At 36.3% G+C, this 23,156-nt stretch overlaps 1 protein-coding gene, 1 long non-coding RNA gene and 1 pseudogene across 3 annotated transcripts in view; 1 reads left to right on the top strand and 2 right to left on the bottom strand.

The window, feature by feature from the left end:
- The window catches only part of LOC126972016 (uncharacterized), a 36,487-nt gene that overhangs the window by 8,252 nt on the left and 5,079 nt on the right, over positions 1-23,156 (bottom strand). For both annotated transcript variants that reach the window (XM_050818567.1, XM_050818566.1), the window contains exons 2-5: positions 9,391-9,548; positions 8,601-8,752; positions 5,256-5,456; positions 2,620-2,778 (exon numbers count right to left, since the gene is read on the bottom strand). In XM_050818567.1, the coding sequence (XP_050674524.1) occupies positions 2,620-2,778; positions 5,256-5,456; positions 8,601-8,752; positions 9,391-9,538 (660 nt within the window). In that variant the 5' untranslated portion in view covers positions 9,539-9,548. The remainder of the gene's footprint in view (positions 1-2,619; positions 2,779-5,255; positions 5,457-8,600; positions 8,753-9,390; positions 9,549-23,156) is intronic.
- On the top strand, positions 12,756-14,735 carry LOC126972035 (uncharacterized). The gene is made up of 5 exons (XR_007731034.1): positions 12,756-13,390; positions 13,496-13,698; positions 13,785-13,859; positions 13,957-14,028; positions 14,457-14,735. It is a non-coding gene; the product is annotated as an uncharacterized LOC126972035 (long non-coding RNA).
- LOC126972015 (putative nuclease HARBI1) lies at positions 14,905-16,270 on the bottom strand (annotated as a pseudogene).

The raw sequence follows: 23,156 nt of genomic DNA on the forward strand, positions 1-23,156 counted from the left end.
TTATGTATGTCTATATGAATTTATGTATGTTTAAGTAAGTATATTGTATTAAATATATCGTTGTCTTGTAACCCATAACACAGGCTATATATTCTTTACTTGGTGCAAGATGATATGTGTAAAAAAAGTGTGTCAATATTATATTATGTGTCAATATTAGATTAGAATTACTCGCTACACTGTGATTCAATCCTAGACTACTTTGCCAATTCGTGATTTAAAGTCAGCACTTGTAGCAAAAAATAACGTTGCTCAGTTGTTGAACAAATAACTATTCATGCCACCCATTAATATTTTTTCAACACACTTGCTCGTAAAGTGAGCCTTATTACATAGTACAGAGACCCTCAAACCGAACTATTACACACGCGTTCATATTACACACTAGTGCACAATAGAATAATCCCTATAAAGTTAAGTAGTACCTAAATGCAAATTATATGAGAGCAAACAAAGCATTTTCAATTTAACTGGGCAATTTAACTAGATAAAAAGCTTCAGTGGGGCCCCATGTTGCCCATCTAGCAGAGACTCAGCTCTGCGGCATATGCAGTTAGAAAGATAAGAGAGTACACGAATGTTGCGACCGCTAGATTAGTGTACTTTAGTTATTTTCATAGCATCATGACGTACGGTATATTACTATGGGGTCATGCTGCTGACATTGATATAGTGTTTGCTCTGTAAAAGAGAGCTGTTCGTGCTATATATCAGCTTGGTTATAGACAGTCTCTCAAAGAAAAATTTAATGAAATAAATATTATTACTGTTCATTGTCAGTACATTAATTTAAATTTAATATACGTTCACAAAAATCGTCACCTTTTTGCTCTTAATAGTGATTTTCATTATTATAACACTAGAAATAAGGGATTGCTTGTAACTAATTCTAGTAGGCTTCATAAGATACATAATAGCTTTAAGGGTAAATTTATACACTTCTATAATAAAGTCCCAGCTACTGTTCAGGCATTATCTATAAATAAATTTAAATGTTTTATGAAAAAATGGCTCTGTCGTAAATCCTATAACTCCACTGATGAATATCTAAATGATCGGACAGACTGGGACTAGATTGTGATTATTTTATAGCGATAAAAATGACTGTTCAATACTGTATATTTTTGAATTGAAAAGAGCGCAAAAAAAGAATGCTGGGAGAGTTTCTGCGGTGCTTCTTCAGCGGTGCTCAGAGCGCCATTTGTTTCCGAAGCGGTAGTAGTATCTAGTAGTTATTAGAAATGACATCAAAAAGAATTCTAACGGAATCAATTTTGAGAAAAATAAATGCCTTTTTATGCTCTACACTTTTTTATATAACAAGAAAAAGGTTTTATGCCACTGAAAATCCATTAACATTTTCGGAATGATTGTGTTAATTAAGACGAAAAAACACTTAAACCATCAACCAAAAAACAAACAAACTGTCCAAACAGTTTTGCGGGACTAAGTTAACTTTTAAGATTCTTTCTGTAAATGATTATTAGTATAAATAAATAAATAATAAAACTATTTTTAATTCAAAACAATTTGTTATAAAATATATGCATTTTATCACTTTGAAGTAGGCTGTATGTAACCAAAGACCAAGGTTTTGACGCGTGCAAAAAATAGTTTGTACGCCATTTCCCATTTAATTATTATTTATATTTTTTCCTTGCAAGTGTGTTGAAAAAGTGCGTATAAAACTCGTGAGCAACTTCCTCACTAGATTTATGCCTGCAACTCGGGTTGCAACCCACAACCTCCTGTATAATTTTGTTTAGTACCTATATCTTGACTTGTTTGGTGGATTTTGTTAATTTCCTAATTTCATTACATCTTAGAATAGTTGTTTTATAACTTAATTATTTTATACAACTATTAAGCACATGCGGTATTCACCTAAAATGCTAATGCATTTAGTAATAAGACCTTTGTAACATAGCATATTTATAAATGTTATGTTGTTATTACCAATGGTGAATCTAAATAAATAAATTAAAATAATGAGCAACTTCACTAGTATTGACACAATTTTTAAACAAATTATCTTGCCCCAAATTAGGCATATATAGCCTGTGTTATGGGTGCAAGACAACGATATATTTAATACAATTTACTTACTTAAACATACATAAATACATATAAACATCCATGACTCGGAAACAAACATCAATATTCATCATATAAATGCTTGCACCTACCCGGATTCGAACCCGGTACCTCTAGCTTAGTAGGTAGGATCGCTAACCACTCGGCTATAAAGGTCGTCAAAGTATTATCACTAGTTTTTTTTTTATGGAATAGGAGGACAAACGAGCGTACGGGTCACCTGTTGTTAAGTGATCACCGCCGCCCACACTCTCTTGCAACACCAGAGGAATCACAAGAGCGTTGCCGGCCTTTAAGGAAGATGTACGCGCTTTTCTTGAAGGTACCCATGTCGTATCGTCCCGGAAACACCGCACAAGGAAGCTCATTCCACAGCTTCGTAGTACGAGGAAGAAAGCTCCTTGAAAACCGCTCTGTGGAGGACCGCCACACATCCAGATGGTGGGGATGATATCCTAACTTGTGGCGTGTCGTGCGAAGGTGGACTAGTATTATAATATACTAAAATAATTGTCAGCCACAGACCGCGTAGCTATTGGAGTCATCAGAGTCAGCATCGAGGTCAACCATCATCTTCTCAATGAGTCGCTCCATGCTTGTTTCGCTGCATGACGTCACCGGTGACGTCAGAGGCGATGTGACAGCGCTCTGGCCCGATCTGCCTGATTTCGTGCGCTTTACAATCTGGAAATTTGATTTATAGCTTACTTCTTACAATAACCACGACCTGTCATGTTCACGAACCATCATTACACCAAAGAGGATGTAAATCCTACGTAATAAGAGGCGGGAGTACCTAAGTAAAAAATAAAATTTAGTTTAGTATTAAACGTGCTGCGATTTGTCATAAGTTTGAAATAGTAGTCATTGCAGTATAGCGATCGGCGACGAAGTATAATCTGGCTACGTTAGAAAGCAAACAGTTGTTTTTTTATTATTATTTATTTATTCAATGTCGACCAACACAGAATACTGTCAATTCAGAAGATTGTAATATAAAGTCCAAAAATCGTATTCCTGCAATTAAAGGTGAACACATCATGCACATAAAAATACAAACAATTTAGTTCTTAATTATATAAAAGAAAATTGAAGTCCTATAACGCTAACATGTCAAAACAATATAAAAAGATAAATTAATTCCACAAATCATTACAAGCTACAATATAGTCACTAAAATACAATATATTTTATCTACACCCATGCTTTAAATCCTCTATTAAAGATCCTGAAACAGTTAGCTTATTACCAACATTAAAAAACCCAATGTCGTAACAACCATTACATCATCCAAACGAGAATTTCATAACAACACTCCTTGGGTTTTTTTCGATCCCTTCATGCGCAAAGAGTTTCAACAAACAGCCACATTCTTATTGCTCGATGCGTGGTATCTGTATGAATTTCAAAAAAAGAACATTTTCGTTTACGCGCGTTCCACACTACCAGAACGTGGAACGCCGTAAAAGAAAGTACGTTATTCGAAACCCCGCCATTTTTCTTAAAAAAATGAGCGATTCAAGTTTTGACAGCACACCGCCGGACGTTGCAAAAGAACATAATATACAAGTGAATTTTAATAATTGCACTATACAAAATGTAAATTACTACTAAAATAAATAATTCTATCATTAATACTTAATTATTTGTATATAATGAGTAATGGATGATATTAGGTTACTATTAGAACTGGCTGTTTTAATGTTAGCAGTAAGCTAACTGTGTCAGAATATTTTAGAGGATTCATATATAATTAGGTATTAAAACAGTCATGTGATACTATTATCACCCACATTCGTTGGCATTCGATTGGCGACGTTCGTGTTTTAATACCCCTCATTACACAACAGTTGCATAAATAACTATTGTCAATGCGTTTTTTATTATAAATTAGGTCATTACATTTTCCTAATCAGAGTGTCAGGTTTCTCTTAAATTGTGCTACTGTATCTCCAAAAACATCTATAGGTCGCTTGTTTGAAATTATAGTGTTGTATTGACGCAACAGCTTATTCAGTGGGGAGTCATATCCGAGATTAGAGTTTGCTGGATCAGGTACAAACGGTTTATATTTTGCCAGTTCAGGTGCTCTAGTTGGCATGTGAATATTTAATCAAATCAAATCAAAATCAGTTTATTCACGTAGGTCACGGAAATGACACTTATGAATGTCAAAAAAAAATCTTATTGAATCTACCGCTACTTCGTAAAGGGATGAGCTAGTGAGAAGAAGTAGCAAGATACTCATTGCAGTGGCTGAGTGCTTTTATATCAAGATTTACATTTACATCGATTTACAAATAATTTCAATATAATATGTAAAATGTAAAATGATGCAACAAACACACTCAAACGTCAATTGGTCAATGTCTTACACGAGTAAGTCAAAAAAGTAAATGTAAATTAATACAAAAGTTATTGAGTACAGTAGCTGCATCATCCACATACACCATAAATAAATAAAGGTATTCTGTGAGCATTTTATAAGCGATTATAAATAAATATGTATATATCCATACATATATATATATCTTGCTCAATAGCTGCAATCCAACATCCCATTAATGATTTTATAGAAAAATATCTGTTCATGTATTTGTCTACGATCCTCCATTATAGCAGGGATAAATACAGACTATGTTTAGTACTGTACATAATGGAGTGCTTGTCGCTACGTTAATGTATGGAAGTGAGAGTTGGGTATGGCAGAAGAAGCATAAAAGCATAATTAACGCAGTTGACATGCGATCACTGCGTAGTATGTGTGGGGTAAGCCTGACTAATAGAATTCCGAATGCGGTGATACGAGCGGGCTGTGGTTTGAAAGAGGATATTGTGACAAGGACTGAAAAGGGAATGCTGAAATGGTTTGGACACGTGGAGCGAATGAGTGAAGAAAGAATGACACATCAAATATATAAGGCAAGTGTGTATGGGCAAGTCGGTCGCGGGAGACCTCGTAGAACATTCGTCGACCAAATTGGGGACGTTTTGAGAAAAAGGGAGGTCCGAAGCACCCGCAACCGGCGAGCATGTATGAAAAGAGTAATGAATGTAGAGGAAGCGCGTGAGGTTTGTAAGGATAGAAGCAAATGGCATTCTATTGCCTCTGCCTACCCCGACGGGAACAAGGTGTGTGTGTGTATATGTTTAGTACTCACCAACACTTCATCGTTGTTGCTCAACAGCGTGGTATTATTGTTAGTACAGTGCTGTCTCCGGAAGCACATTGTGAACTCAAACAGTGAGTACAAACTGCTCCGCCAACTCTCCCTGCTCGGTTCATATCGTGCGCGCATTATCCTGTTACCCTGGTACTTCAACGTGCGCAGGTAACGACGCTTGCCTTGGATGTAGGTTACCTAAACAAAATTTGAATTTATATTATACTTTCTCAACTTTCTTGAGTGTAAATTCCGCTAAGACTCGTGTTTCGCCTCTATGAGGCATCGTTAGGAGCTGTTGACTCTCCAAATTCTGGCGCGAGACTTTGGATAGTTATGGATTTCCGCAAAATAACGCCTAATTCAATATATTTTTTTATTATATATTCTTAAGTGTAAAGATATATCATCAACCTTATAAATCAAATCAAAATCACTTTATAACATTTAGGTCAAGGAAATGACAGCTGTGAGTGTCAAAAGGTTTTTTCTTTTTACCATTCACCACCACTTCGAAAAAAAAAAAGGTTGAGATTTACTGATAAGAAGTAGACAAGAAACTCATTGCCACTCTTTTAAATCAACTCAAAAGCAAATCAATCAAAATTTAAGACAAAAATATTCCAACGTTAAATCTATACATATAAATAAAATTTGGAGTGTCTGTTTGTAATATTGAAATAACCGTTTTTTACTACATGTATATGAATATATATTTACGGTACTTACACCAAAATAACATTTTTATACAATTTTTGTCTGTCTGACTGTGTCTTTGTTCCGGCTAATCTCTGAAATGGCTGGACCTATTTTGACGGGACTTTTATTGGCCGATAGCTGATGTAATAAGGAGTTAACTTAGGCTACGTTTATTGGAGAAAAAATATTTTATAAATATAGCAATTTTGCTATGTCCAAGAAACGGTCTAACTCTAAAAATAATTTATATGGCAAAACAACGTTTGCCGGGTCAGCTAGTAAGTTAAAAAAAAACAAAAGAGTTATTGAGTACAGTAGATGCATTGGTAAGTGGCGAGCGAAGATCGAACAGTGAGCTCCGTGGTGAGATCAAATCTTTCAACCCCTTGCGACAACCCCGCCCCTTCACTGTTTATCTAAATAGTGATTTTCATTATTATAACACTAGAAATAAGGGATTGCTTGTAACTAATTCTAGTAGGCTTCATAAGATACATAAAAGCTGTAAGGGTAAATGTATACACTATTATAATAAAGTGCCAGACACTGTTCAGGCATTATCTATAAATAAGTTTAAATTGTTTTATTAAAAAAGGGCTAAAAATCCTACTGCTGAATATCTATGTGATCGGACAGCCGGGACTAGATTATCATTATTTTATAGCAATAGCAGTAGACAGTATATTTTTATTAAAAAGAGCGCCAAAAAAGAATGCTGTGAGAGTTTCTTGCTCCGCGCTCTTCTCTCTCAGAGCGCCATTTGTTTCCGAAGTGGTAGTAGTATCTAGTATATTAGAAATGACATCAAAAAGAAATCTAAAGAAATCACTTTTGAGAAAATAAACGCCTTTTATAAATTTTCAATAAACGGAAACAAAAACAAGACAATCCTTAAAATATTTTTAAAATCTATCAAAATACTTTATATAGCTCTCCGCGTTCAATTAAGTTTACGCGGTAAAATATAATAATTCGGTAACATTCATTATTTATAACATAATTATTGTATTTAATAATGGAAGCACTTGTGGCTGTAATCGCGACGGCCGCCTTATTGAAGGTAGACTGAAAATCAGTGTTGGGTGACACCCAACTAATATGCTGAGCAGCAAACCTTTTTGGGACATAACACTGCAAACACCACCTTATTATGTTGATATATAATAAAGCCTTACTTTAGTTTTTAATGTATGTTAGTTTTAATTAGATTAGGCATATTATAGTATTTTTTTAGATAAGTATTTTCATATTAATTGTTATTATATTTTGTAAATGTTCACGTGTATCTGTAGTGTTTGTTCCAAATAAAGATATATTTATTTACTTACTTACATTAAAATATTCAAAGATAAGGCGCAACATAAATTCATTATTATTATGCGCAATACAGAAAAAAAATGTTAGTTTAATAGTACAAAACGTACCATTCAATATTATTTATAAAGGTAATTAAAATAATTATAAAAGAGAGTTTTATTATGTATTCAATGTAGGTACATTTCCGTAAACAATCTGTACAGTTCCGTAAATGGTTTGTTACTTTGTACTTATTAATTAACATTTAGCTACAGAATTGTAATAACATTAGAATGCTAGTTTAATAACCTTGTCAGACCCGGTTACCATCAAAGCGGAGAAGAGAGGAGAGGAGAGGTGAGGAGAGGAGATGTGAGAAGTGAGAGCTCGAAATCAATCAACTGATGTCTACGAAAGGCAGATGCCATGTCGTTACAAAAGCTATATTTTAATTTGCTTGAGGAAGAGGAGTTAGAGGTTGAAGAAACTTCAAAAGAAACTCTAAAAGAGAAAATAATTCTTCAATATTTAAACTATTGACGGAAACATGTTCGTCATCCATTTTGCAAGCATAACTGAGAATATTAAAAAAAACCGACTTCAATCAACAAACACTAAAAGGTGAAAAAATAATTTAATTTATTACCGACTATTATTATGTATAACAAGAGTTAATGCAATTCTATAAGAATATGAGTTAAAATACGTCGCTAAACAACTAAAGTCGGTTAAAAATACGAAGGGAATGCCTTTTGCACTAATGATCAGTCAATCGAATAAATTACTCTTTCGGGTGTGCGAGACGCGGGGAGAAGGTGCGGGGAAAGGGGCGCCGCCTGGCTACAGAAATCTCACATCTTCGCTCTGCCGCGAATTTTTTGAAAGAGCGCTCGCACGGAAGCGATAGGTCGCGGGTTCGAGTCACGCATCGTTCATGAAATTTTGTTTTCAAATTTAATCAGTGAAAATAGTCCCATTGAGTTTCTTGCGTCAGTTCTACTCAAGTTTCAGTCATTTCCCTTGCGAATGATTGGTAGTTTATAACTTTGAATAAAAATATCTTAGATAATTTATACGTCTAGAATCTAGATTCTAAATAGTGCCGCTTCCTGCTAGACAACCGATGAAAACAGGCCAGGTTTATTACTATAGTGCGCGTGGCAAGATACGTCTTACACTCGCGATTTGTATTTCACATTGTGCTAGTGTGAGTGCATTGCTCAAAATAGAGGTTAACTGTAAACCTCATTTTTTTTCGACGTTTCCACAGCTGCCACAGTCTAGATAGACGTATGAATGATCTAAGAAAAATATTTTCATTTTAATTATAAATATACATTTACCCACCATGTCGGCTGACCTGAAGGGTGGCTTCCCAAAGGCTAAGTTGCACAATGAAATCACCTCACGAACTATTCTGAGAGCGATCAGCATCAGCAGGAAGAACAACCACGGCAGAGGCCTTATCAGCTCTGGCTGGGGCCTGTCATCCTGGTCCACTGGAAGACATCAAATGAAAAGTTTAAATTTTGATCTTACTTCTTACAATATTAGGTTGTAAATAAAATACCATTTTGAGAACCGAATGTTTTTATGAAATTACTAGCTGACCCAGCAAACGTTGTATTGCCGATATTAAAATCGCGATACAAAAGTAACTGTTGATCGTAGATGGTTGAAAATTTGAAGTTGTATGTATTTTTTAATGATTTTTTTAAAATTTGGCGTGGACCACCCTTAACATTTTGGGGGATAAAAACGTTGAAATTGCCCTTCTGTTCGCTCTCGACAACGGCGCAGAAGTAAGAGTTTCACCAGAGGAATGCTCCTTTGTACAGGAAGCCGGCTAGATTATGGGTACTACAACGACGCCTATTTCTGCCGTGAAGCAGTAATGTGTAAGCATTACTGTGTTTCGGTCTGTAAGGCGCCGCAGCTAGTGAAATTACTGGGCAAATGAGACTTAACATCTTATGTCTCAAGCGCAATTGTAGTGCCGCTCAGAGTTTTTGGGTTTTTCAAGAATCATGAGCGGCACTGGATTGGAATGGGTTGGGCGTATCAATTACAATCAGCTGAACGTCCTGCTCGTCTCATCCCTTATTTTAATATAAAAAGAGATATAGGGTCCACATACATGGTGGCGGAACAGCCCATCTGGCACCCTTCTCTACCGTCCACAGGGCCTTGTCGGCGTACCGTAACACCGACTGACCGACTCGGTAACTCGCCGCATACTCCGCTACGTTGTGGAGCAACCCCTTAATGAATGAGACCAGCTCCATCACAGGGCACCTGAAAAATATATATCTTTAGGGAAACTTAACTAATACATCTCAATATTTGGATGCTACGGGGTCGTAGAGACTCGCGATATGAAAGAAACCATACGCGACACTTCTTCATCCTCATTATATTGGGGATCGGGGACCCAGTGCTCTGTGAACATCTGGATCACTTGGCGTTGCGTAGAGACGTCGCTTCATTGTGTGTCTTCTACCGCATTTATCACGGGGAGTGTTCAGAAGAGCTGTTTAACCTGATTCCTGCCGCTGAATTCCACTTTCAACACGCCACAATTTAGAATATCATCCCAACATCTGGATGTGTGGCGGTCCTCCACAGTGCGGTTTTCAAGAAGCTTTCTTCCACGTACTACAAAGCTGTGGAATGAGCTTCCTTGTGCGTTGTTTCCGGGACGATATGACATGGGTAACTTCAAAAAAAAAAAGCGCGTACACCTGTCTTAAAGGCCGGCAACGCTCCTGTTATTCCTCTGGTGTTGCAAGAGAATGTGGGCAACGGTGATCACTTATCACCAGGCGACCCGTACGCTCTTTTTTCCTCCTTTAATATTATAATAAACTCTTGCAATTAAAACAGTTTTTACATATTATGTCTTGAATATTTTGTTAGGCAATTCTGTTATGGTCGTATATTATAGAATCTAACAGAATTTCCCAAAAATGACTGGCGCTACAGTAAATTTTTCAAACTAGTAAACCAAATACAGTACAACTAGAATCATCCAAACTTGACTATTTCATCAATAATAGTTAAGATAAAAATATTTAGAATTTTGCAGCGAGCAAAGTTCATAAGTCAGATTAACTGGTTTCCACTGAGATAAGGAAACTAATTACATTTAATACTAATTACTAATTAAGTCTTAAAGTGAAATTAACTTGTTATTACAATATATAATTGCTTTTGAATCAAGATAAATCTGAAGTAGGTACTTCAAATTATATAACTTGAATAAGTTACTGTTTCGTTTCCGTCGAAGCTTTATGAATTGTATCCGCGAACGTAGTTAATTTTAATTACACCCTACCTTCAAAAGTGCTGTTTATTTTTTCTCTGTTTCTTACTACCTGTTCTGTACACAGCTCTGTTTTTTCAACATATAATGACGTTAGCATATCATATTATTAAAAAAAATCGCGGCACCTTTAATGATAAAACACAACACAATATCACGGACGAGTAAAAAAATAAGGACTCCGTGTCACCTTACATAACAGTGAGGCACAAAAACAAGCCGATTAACGTGTAAATACATAGCCCCACGCACACACTTACACTAATACAAGCCGTTCGGCCGCCAGTATGAGATTTGTCATCGTCTGTGACAGATCAGTTTGCGTCGCAATAAAATATTTTCAAAATTCCGCCGTGGGTTGTGAAAAAGTGTAAAAACAATAATGTAAAAGTATTTGTGGATATATGATTATTCAAGGGAGAAGAAATTGTGTAACTGGTATACCCCGTAAGCGCTAACACACTAGCATAAAGGTGCGTCACTTGCTAATATCACGGCGCGGAGTCCTTCTTTTTTTACTCGTCCGTGAATAATATATGTATTTAATATTGTAACAAGGAGTTATTCGCATATAAGAACTCATTATTATACTGTCAGCCGTAACGTTGGAATAAGAATTTATTTTAAACTAGCTGATCCAACAGACGTTGTTCTGTATGTAATAAATAAAATAATGTTTTTATATGAATTTGTCAATAATATATCATAACATCAAAAATTACTTCGTAAAATATGCACCCTGCTGTCGTAATGATATTGTTTCACAGCAGAACTGTCAAACCGTCAAAGCGTCATTAACTTCTCTCATAGAAATTATGTGTGGACACATCAAAGGAAAAACAAATATGTTTTATTTTTATTTAATTCTGAGCATTTTCCTATTTATTCACCTTTTAAACCTTCTCTGGACTTCCACAAATAATTCAAGACCTAAATTTGCTAAATCGGTCCAGCCGTTCTCGAGTTTTAGCGAGACTAACGAACAGCAATTCATTTTTATATATATAGATTTTAAACTTAAATGACGCGAATGAAAAACAATCGAGAAGGAGAGAGATCATAGAGTAACAATGGTCGGCCTTCGGCCGTATATCAAATATAAAATTGATACTATAAGATAGATATAACATGTAAAGCAAATGTATAAAAGAAAAAAAAACTTCGTTTAAAAAATCCGACTTCAAAAACTGAAAAGTATATATAAAACAAATAACCAAAAATTTAATTTAATACACAACAATTTACATTTAATATTAATAAAATGCTATTATTTATATGTGCTACCTATTGATAGGTTTGAAGTCGGTGCCAAGCCAGTTTCAGTATTAGAAGTTGGCTTTCTTAGACGTAGTTTTTTTTTATCCACAGTAAAATTAATTATTTGTAAAAGTATACACAAGTACATAGATTTACTTGTTTTCATGTACCAAAACTCTTGTATTCCCTGTAGACCTTAGGTGGGTTAAAGTGGGTGGTATTTAGGAGATCCAAGTGAGACAGAGAGAGTACAGTGTCATGACAAAAAAAAACATTATATATCTAAAATTGCAAAGTCCATCATGTTTTTTTTATTGAATAGGAGGACAAACGAGTGTTCGGGTCACCTGTTGCTAAGTGATCACCACCGCCCACAATCTCTTGCAACACCAGAGGAATCACAAGAGCGTTGCCGGCCTTTACGGAAGGTGTACGCGCTTTTTTTGAAGGTACCCATGTCGTATCGTCCCGGAAACACCGCACAAGGAAGTTCAATCCACAGCTTTGTAGTACGTGGAAGAAAGCTACCAAAAAACCGCACTGTGGAGGACCGCCACACATCCAAATGGTGGGGATGATATCCTAACTTGTGGCGTGTCGTGCGAAGGTGGAATTCGGCGGCAGGAATCAGGTTAAACAGATCTTCGGAACACTCCCCGTGATAAATGCGGTAGAAGACACACAATGGTTAAATAACTGTCAGTATAATTGTGAAGTTTGTCAACAATATTTTAACGGGACGTGTAATCGATGTCCAGTCGTGTGAGCACTTCCACATGTGGGATTGTTGCACAGTAAAATAGTTACCGTTCTCCAGATTTGCATAAAGAGGTGTATTAAATTAAATTTTTAGTAATTTGATACTTTTCAGTTTTTGAAGACGGTTTTTTTAAACGTAGTATATTTCTATTTTTTACGTTTTACACCCATATTCTAAGTCGTTACCTCGAAAGTCCCTCGACTCGAACTCAGTCGAGGAGGCCTCAAGGAATGACTTGAAAGGAACTCAAGTTTGGTATTCATAGTTGTCAGTTTGAGGAATTCATGAGGTTCCTCGAATGAGTGTGAGTCGAGGTAAAACTCATGAATTACGTCATCGTTTGGAGGAATGCTAACCTTATTATTGACGATTTTTTATCTGTGGCTTTCAACTTCTTGTGTCAAGTGATTAGTGAAGTGTCAAATGAAAGCGAACACATAAATAAACAAATATTAACGCAGCGTAATTCGAATTCCTTAAATGCACTTGAAAACAAAACCCATGTTTTGCGCAAAAAATACTGTGATATTTGTGAAGTGGGTGGCTTGGAGAAGAAAATATTTTGTTCGCTTCGCAGTATACAAGTGAATTCAATCGTGTGTTGTTCTTATTGAGCAATTATTTAAAATGACTGCAACTGGAAGACAGCTTTTCAATGAAGCCGAAAAGATTTGTCTGCAGGAGTTAGTGATAAAATACAAATTAAATTCAATAGCCACTATGGGGAGCGCAGTGGCTAAAAAAAATCCCTGGCTTAGCCTAACAGAGGAGTACAATGCCATAGAAACGAATTCAAAAGTAAGTACTTACTGTAGTTGAAAATATATTTTATTCTATTATATTCACTTAAGGCAAACTTTACGAAACATTTGAGCAATTATTTCTTTATCACTTTATTTTTAGAGGACTGAAGCTCAACTTAAAAAATGTTGGGACCAGGCGTAAAAATATGTTGGCCTTAGAGAAAAGGGAAAGGATGAGGACCGGTGGTGGTTCCTCTAATGTGCTTACATACCTAGTACCTGTACTGGAGGATGCTCTCGCTGAACAGACAGATGTGGAGTTGGCAGATGTAATCGACAGTGATAACATACCTTGTAGTGCAGGTAAATAACATTAAAGTACTTCTGGTCTTACTGCTTTAAGTTTATTGCCATTTGTGATTTTTTATGACTGTTTTTCTGTTTGGCAGTAATCCAAATTGATGATGTGATGTTGTTAGACATGTCATCTCAAGTACCAGCATTTGAACATGTGTCAGAAAGAGGTAAAATAACCAACCTTTTTAAAATTATAAAAAATAATATTATGTTATTATATATTATGTTTATTGTTAAGTATTAATGTTATATGTAATTTTACAGAAAACATTATAAACACTCCTCCACATTTGACAGAGTCCCGGTTGACTGATTATAGTGCAGCTCCATCACATGGTAGTTATAAAAATATTTTGTCAAAGTTTAAAATGAATGTACATTCAATTAAATAAAAAAAATGTTATACCTGAACACATTATATTAGGCAAAATAGTTGCCATAATCAACCACTTAATTAATGTCTGACTGTTCATCACTGGTGTCTTTTCTTATTATTTGAAGATAGGGGATATAGAGCCTCAACTCGCCATGCTGATTAAATACTGGTTGATGGGCTTAGATAACTTATTGCAACTCTTTACATTTATTATCAGTTGTTAGTGGTAGTGACTGGGTCGACAGTTTAACTTGTTCTCTATTGATGGTATGGTTAGAGAGACGGAGACCACAGGCCTATTGTTATTATTTAAAAAAAAATCAATAAATGTCTGAAATTGTTGTTTTACATTTACAATATAGGTCTTATTATATGATTTACATTTCAGAGTCAAGAAATATACGGACCAGAGTGATTCAAGAAGAATTTCATATCCGTCAACAAACATATGGAAAATCTCAGAAAAGGGAAGAGGAGATTTTTCTCAAAGCCAAAACTGAGAGAGAAGCTGCAGAGGAACTTCTCCTCTGCAATAGAGCCAAAAGAGAAGAGGCTGAATTAAGTTTAAGAATATTTAAAAATAAAAATTTTGAAAATTAATTTAGTATTAGGTTGTATGTATATGTTTATTTCAATTCTATTGTGTAATAAAAAACTTTATTGCTTAGTATTCATTCATTTATAAATCATTAAAAATTTAGTTGTGAACAGTATTTAACAAACTTATTAATAGAACAATAATAGTAAAGATTAATATTTTAATTTTCCTTAAAGTAACGTTTAAAAAAATAAACATATAAAAAATGTATATATAAAAACATAATAAGATGTAGGTGTTAACTAAAATGTCTTGCTATAAATGCAGCCCTTATAACACTACCTCATGCTGTATCACCAGTGTGAGGTACTGGAACTACAGCAAGATTGGTTAAGGGTTCAATCATTTCTTGATTGGTCTCAATACTAATATTATGTAGCACAGCACATGCCACTATAATATTACATGTATTTGACAGATTATTTTGCAGTTTTCTATTCAAACATGCAAATTTTCTTTTCCATACACCATTAAACCTTTCTATAATATTTCTAGTACTGATATGGGCCCTATTATATTTGAATTCAGGTTGTGATTGTGGATTATGGACTGGTGTATACATGTATGGTGACTGTGCATAACCACTATCACCAATCAGTAAACCTGCAATTTCCCCTTCTTCAAATCTCATATAACACCTGCTATTATTAAATATTCTAGAGTCATGGACAGATCCAGGCCAGCGTGCTACGATATCATATATTTCCATCCGAGGGCCACATACTATTTGCACATTAATTGAAAACCAACTTTTACGATTGCGAAATACTTCGCCGTTTTGTCGGTTTGGATTTTTTATTGGAATATGGGTACAATCAATGCATCCAATAACCCCAGGAAATCCAGCAACACGATGAAATTGAATGTTCACATTAGCTCGCTCAGGGACGTCAGGAAATTTAATGAAGCGCCTTATTTTTAAAGCTAAAGCTTTCGATACATTGGCCACAATCTTTGAAACGACTGATTGACTTATTTGGTGGAAGTCGCCGCAAACAATCTGTAAAAATACCGATTAAAGTAAAAATGTATACATACAAAGCTTTGTATTGCAATTTTATGAATGTAGACAAGTTATAAGAATACTTACTTGAAAGTTTCCAGTTGCGTAAAATCGTAAGGCTGCTGCCTTGCTAAAATGCTATTTGGATCACGGGTGGAATCGGCAATCCACGATTGCTGTCTCCAGTATTTTGGAAGAGCAGGGGTAACAAAAAGCTTGCCACAATATTTTTGGTGAAGCGGAATCTTATTCGAAATTCATTTTCATCATAAATTTCCATCGGATTTTCTGCATCTCGTAAATATCGTCGCGATAAGTAGTCGTAAGGACTATCGTACATATATTCAATAAAACTTTCGAAAGACATTATAAAAAATTAATGAAATAATGTCTTTTGTAGCTAACAATTACTTATAAACTTCCTCAAGGTAGATGGCGATCAACCTTACATTTGACAGTTGGTTCCTCGACTCAAACTCACCTCGAGTGAGGAAGGTGTTTGAGGTAAGGACAAAAATTACAACTGTGAATATGAAAACCCCTCAGTGAGGTTGAGTCGAGTCGAGGAAATCATGAGTTTACGACTTAGAATATGGGTGTTAGTGTCAGTTAATAATTTATTTATTTATTTATAGGACAACCAGTAGTTGTTACATTCTAATATGCTTAAAATATATCAAATATTAACAAATAATGAGTTGAATGTACAACAAATTAAGGTGTCACAACATGCACAGAAAACAATTATATAAAATAAAGCAAAAATTATAAAATCAAGATATGAATTTGAAAAGAAGGAAAAAAAAGAAGAAGAAGAATATTAATCATATTTTGGCGCCTAACAATCTCGTAATATTTTTTTTAAAAGCAGGTAAAGAATCTTTAAAAATATCTACTTCACCACAGATGGAGTTATAAGTTCTTGATAGACGTGGTATGGGAGAAAAATGCTTAAGGTTAGTTTTGGCAAATGGCTGATGGAACAGGCCAGCTCCGACCTGCGCACGCCTTGGTACTCGGCGGGGAACTCGTAAGCTGATGGAGTGCACGAGTGATGGACTGTCGAACTGATTTCTAATTATTTTGTAAAAAAATATTAGATCTAGCATTTGTCGTCGAACAGAAAGACTTTTAAATAATAATATATAATCAACCTGAATGAAAACTCCAAAAAAAGCCGCACACAGAAAACAATTATGTCATCCAGGTAGAACAAAATTTTCATATAAATCTTCATAAAATGAAAACTACTGGACCGTTCGCTTTCAAACTTAGCCGGATTATACTTCGCGGCTATCGCCTGAAATTACAACTATAAAACGTGCAGTCAAATGACTGCACGTTTTATACTAAACTTAATTTCAATTTTCACTCAGGCATTCCCGCCTGTTATTACGTAGTATTTACACCCTCTTTGTAAAAGTGCCTTCATCATGGCCAAATTGAAATAAATATTTTGAATCTTTGAATCTTTCCTATCGTAAAAAAAAAATCCATCTCACTGAACACAAAATTAATATAGGCCCATCGTATCGTATTCCAGTGAATGTATAGTTACACAACAAGGCCTTACAATCGACAACAATTGTTGATAATATTGATAATTATTAATAACAATTATTGTTATTAACCAAAAGCTCGGTACTATCAATAGTTTTCTCTGTTCAGTGATAAGCCGGCTGGCGTGAACGTAAACATAACAATCTACTTTCTATATCTACTTCAAGCACGTTGTGTTTGTTTATGATAAGTGTGAGTTTTGATTCTCATTACCAGCATCAAGTCCTTTCAATAATCTTATAAGCTATATTTCCGAGATACTTGTACATAATATTAGAAACCTTCATCTGACATAGCTCAAATGGTTGCGAAATTGAAGTGGCAGTGGGCAGGGCACATAGTTCGACGGACAGTTGGCCGTTGGGGCATCAAAGTCGTCGAATACAGACTACGTACCGGAAGACGCAGTGTTGGTAGGCCCCGCACAAGATGGACTGACGATCTAGTCAAGATTGCCGGAATATGTTGGATGAATGTGGACGCCTTCCACCTAATGATGATGAATATTAAAAAATATATGGAAAAGGACAAACGAGCGCACGGGTCACTTGGTGTTAAGTGATCACTGCCGCCCATACTCTCCCGGAACACCAGAGGAATCACAGCAGCGTTGCCGGCCTTTAAGGAAGCTAAACGTTCATATGAATCAAAAACCCAGAACACATTGACACCTGGCGCCGAGGATCAAACCGGGCTCACAGTTATGAGATCAACGACCAACAACCGTTCTACCTATTATCCAGTAGGTAATTCAAAAATTTGTAGTACATCGTACGAATTTTAAAACGAAGCAGATATAATATTATTGTGTCATAAACATTAATTTATGAAGCATTATTACTTATCATTGTTTGTGAGGATATCTGTAGTGAAATAAAAAAATATCTGCATAAAATTATTATTATGTGTAATTATGTGTAATTTACTTATTATTTTAGATTGTGAACGACTCTTCAGACACACACTCACGCCTTCGTCGGGGTAGGCAGAGACAATAGAACGCCAATTGCTTCTATCCTTACAAATCTCACGCGCTTTCTCTACATTCATTACTCTTTTCAGACATGCTCGCCGGTTCCGGGTGCTTCGGACCTCTCCTTTTTTCAATACGTCCCCAATTTGGTCGACAAATGTTCTTTGTTCTACGAGGTCTCCCGCGACAGACTTGCCCACACACACTTGCCTTAATTATATGATAAGTCATTCTTTCTTCACTCATTTGCTCCACGTGTCCTTCAGGCACATATTGACAATATGGCCAAGTCAAAGACAACTCATATTCTTAGGGACTAATTAATTACCTTTATAATAAATAATAGTTAAATTAGTAATATTTATTGGTTACAGAAGCTAGTATAAGTGACAGTATGTAGATGGTATCAAAGAATAATAAACAGTACAATGTCAAAGGTTGAAGCAATCATAGAATGATATGCAACAGCGCGGAGACAAATATCCACAAAATTATCAATAACCATTCATAACATGATTGCACCTTTTCTAAATTATGAGTACACATAATATAATATGTATTATGCTGAAAATCTGACGCTGTTTTAACAGTTCTATAAGTTCTTTTTGTGTTTAGTGACAAAAATTGAGAAAGGCATGCTGAGATGGTTTGGACATGTCGAGAGAATGAACGAAGAACGATTGACGAAGAAAGTGTATAAGGCCAGTGTGAATGAAAGTGTTAGAAGGGGAAGACCTAGACGGACGTTTTAAGATCAAATCAGGGACGTCTTGGAAAAAGGCCAGGTCAAGAGTACCCTAAACCGAAGAGCATGTATGAAAGGAATAATGAAAGTGGACGAAGCGAAACAAGTATGTAAGGATCTTAGCAAGTTGAAAGAAGTGGTCTCTGCCTACCCCTACGGGAAAAAGGCGTGATTATATGTATGTATGCATGTAAGTTACAAAATTTCTTAATATTCTTTCATTATAGGTCTTATGGACTTATAGTTTCTCAATTTCTGCCCGATTCTTACTGCGAGCATCTTTGAGATATTTTAATACGTTATTACATGTATTTCTACACTTTTTATGATATAGAAGCAAGGTAGTATTTCCTGCATATTTTTATGTTTTATGAAGTAAATCTCTTCCCTGAATTTTTAAAACCAGGAGTGATCCACGGATTGAGCTATTTTGGAGTGTGATAAAGTAGGAACAATTGTGTTATCTGTAACAATATCCCTAATAGTCTGAACTATCCATTATTAGTTAAATCCTTGGAATATATTGCAGGAAATATTTTTGTTTAGTTTTTTTTTTTGTTTTCTTAATATTTTGGGAAGCTGAAAGAGATCTGGTTAGTTAGTGACCGTTCTTTACACTAATTGTTGCAATGTAAAACATTAGGCCTTGACCATTTTGGTCAATTATTTTCTCAAAATTGATTCCTTTAGAATTCTTTTTGATGTCATACTTATACTACTAGATACTACTACCGCTTCGGAAACAAATGGCGCTCTGAGAGAGAAGAAGCGGCGCAAGAAACTCTCCCAGCATTCTTTTTTTTTGCGCTCTTTTCAATAAAAATATACAATATTGTACAGTCGCTATAAAATAATCACAATCTAGTCCCAGGCTGTCCGATCATTGAGATATTCAGCAGTGGAGTAATAGGATTTACGACAGAGCCATTTTTTTATAAAACATTTAAATTTATTTATAGATAATGCCTGAACAGTGGCTGGGACTTTATTGTAGAAGTGTATACATTTACCCTTAAAGCTATTATGTATCTTATGAAGCCTACTAGAATTAGTTACAAGCAATCCCTTATTTCTAGTGTTATAATAATGAAAATCACTATTAAGAGCAAAAAGGTGACGATGTTTGTGAACATATATTAAATTTTCATAAATGTACTGACAATAAACAGTCATAATATTTATTTCTTTAAATGTTTCTTTGAGAGACTGTCTATAACCAAGCTGATATATAGCACGAACAGCTCTCTTTTGCAGTGCAAACACTATATCAATGTCAGCAGCATGACCCCATAGTAATATACCGTACGTCATGATGCTGTGAAAATAACTAAAGTACACTAATCTAGCGGTCGCAACATTCGTGTACTCTCTAATCTTTCTAACTGCATATGCCGCAGAGCTGAGTCTATCTGCTAGATGGGTAATATGTGGACCCCACATTCCACACTCCATGTTTTACAAGTAGAAAAATTAAGTTTAAAGCTCTCTGGAGAGCAAAAGTAAGGTTTACGTGTGTTATCTAGATGAGTTTTTAAATTGTTCAAGTCAGTTGATATAAGCTACATACCTTTGCACTAACTTTATAAGCAGAACTTATTGCACATTAACTTGTTTGATAACTGACTTGTACGTAATATTTACCGCATTGAATAAATAATCTATCAATTTTAACGACCAATACTACAAGAGTGGTTATTTTTTATGACGGTGGTTTGTATAAAATATTTGCCCATAGTTTAGGCGTGTAAGAGCGTTCGTTGCAATTGTACAATTATATTACGAAACTCGATCGAGTGTATCCTCGATGAGGCAATAGGTTAGGAACTGTTATGAAGGCGGTCACAAACATGTTACTCAGTCAGCCCACTTTTGACATAAAATTAAAAGATACAACTGTACGAGACGCCACGGGAGGATCTTAACAGACGATCCAAGACTATGACAGGTACTAGCTCTGGGGTATTCGGCAGCCCACAAAATAGTCTTCCAGCCAGAATGTATTGGCATCATAATGGCTGCACACGCAATGTTCTCTAGGAAGGAAACAACATTCCCAATAAATTAACATAACCAAGTAATTCACATTCTTTTCGATAACCGATCAGTCCTAGAAGCCACACAGAGCTACAGCATGACGTCGGGGATAGTCTACGAATGCCATCGGACCCTGTTAAAGGTATGCAACTAATGATGAAACCGTACCATGGATTAAGGGACACAGCGGCTCGCGCGGTAATGATGTAACAAATGAATTAGGAAGAAAGGTATGCTATGGTGTGGGGGCTTCTGTTTCTGCAGTTAATCTGCTGAATTGTTTTCATTTTGCGTCCAGGATTGGCTAGTTACTCCAATTAGCCCAGCTCCTTCTAGAAGTTCAGAATCCTCTTCGGATGTTCATAGACTTCCCGGAGCGACCTCATATTTTTCAAGGATATTTGGCCATTGATCGGCCACTCCTCTGCATTCCACGATTACATGAGTAACCGTTTTGTCTTCGCCTAAGGTTTCTACATTTGGGGACAGCCCGATTGTTGCCGATTGGGTAAGTATGCGCCCAACTAGGGTTGCCCACGATAATTCGGAGGTCATGCTATTTTAAACTGACAAGTCGACTGACCCAGTCTGCAGCTAGTAAGGTTAGCCCAGCGGGCATTATGAAATAAATTGGTAAAAGAGCGTAGACAAGATCGTATTTGACTGAAAGGTGACATTGACGCAAGGTGACGCAAGAGTGACATTGGGCTAGCCTCCTAACTCCTGAGTTATTGAGCCCCATGTTGCCAGTTCATCCGCTGCATCGTCACCCAATGAAACACTTTGTACCATACTGGACTACAAATAGTCTACGAACGCCATTGGACCATGTAAAATGGTATGTTACTACAATGATTATTGTACCTTATAATGGATTAAGGGACACAGCCGCACGCGCGCCATTAATACGGCGGATGAATTAGTTAAAGGGGCTCAGAGATCAAGGTCGTGGGCTCCAAATCCTTTCAGCTTTTATCAGTCGTTTGGCTCTGTAGCGCACTACAATAACACACCTAAGGTAAAACAGCAAGAAAACTGGTCTGCCCTTAACGCTTAATGCAAGTTATACGTATGCAAATCAACAGAGGATTGTAACTAAAGCTGCGACACCGGGAGATAGCAATTTCGATTACTAACCTACAAACATATACCATACCTACCTTCTAACTCCGACTTAAGCAATTAAAATACCTTCCTTCTGCTGACTACGTCCCTCTTGGAACGTCCAACCAATGCCTGTGCAGGAGTGTAGTGCCTCTCCGGCGCCCACGTCGCAGAATACCAGTTTTGCACTACAAGATTTTGAGAGGATGTTTCATACCAAACTGTGTTGTATCGAGGTAATGCAGCAGCTGACAGGAAAAGAAGGCGTCGGTACAAAGGATCCGGATTGCAAAGTTCTTAAGAGAAAATGCAACCATGCCTACAGATTATTTAAGTGGCAACTCGCGCGTGCTAAATCTAAGCAAGTCGTCGGAGAAAGAGAAATCGGAGAGCACCTTTCAAGTTACCTGACTGAAACACGCAAGTTCTGAGCGTTGTAGAAAGATGCTTTTGTTAGGTATCTTTTTTATTTTTTATGGAATAGGAGGACAAACGAGCGTACGGGTCACCTGTTGTTAAGTGATCACCGCCGCCCACAATCTCCCGCAACACCACAATCACAGGAGCGTTGCCGGCCTTTAAGGAAGTTGTACGCGCTTTTTTTGAAGGTACCCATGTCATATCGTCCCGGAAACACCGCACAAGGAAGCTCATTCCACAGCTTTGTAGTACGTGGAAGAAAGCTCCTTGAAAACCGCACTTTGGATGACCGCCACACATCCAGATGGTGAGGATGATATCCTAACTTGTGGCGTGTCGTGCGAAGGTGGAATTCGGCGGCAGGAACCAGGTTAAACAGCTCTTCAGAACACTCCCCGTGATAAATACGGTAGAAGACACACAATGAAGCGACTTCTCTACGCAACGCCAAGTGGTCCAGCCGTTCATAGAGCACTGGGTCCCCCACAATTTGAGCTGCTCTACGTTGCACGCGGTCAAATGGATCGAGCTGATACTGGGGTGCGCCAGACCAGAGATGACAGCAATACTCCATGTGTGGCCGGACCTGCGCATGGTGTAGAGCGCTAGTATGTGGGCCGGCTTGAAGTATTGCCGTGCTCTATTAATGAC

This window comes from Leptidea sinapis, chromosome 25 (genome assembly GCF_905404315.1).
Source record: "Leptidea sinapis chromosome 25, ilLepSina1.1, whole genome shotgun sequence".
NCBI classification, from domain to species: Eukaryota; Metazoa; Arthropoda; class Insecta; order Lepidoptera; family Pieridae; genus Leptidea; species Leptidea sinapis.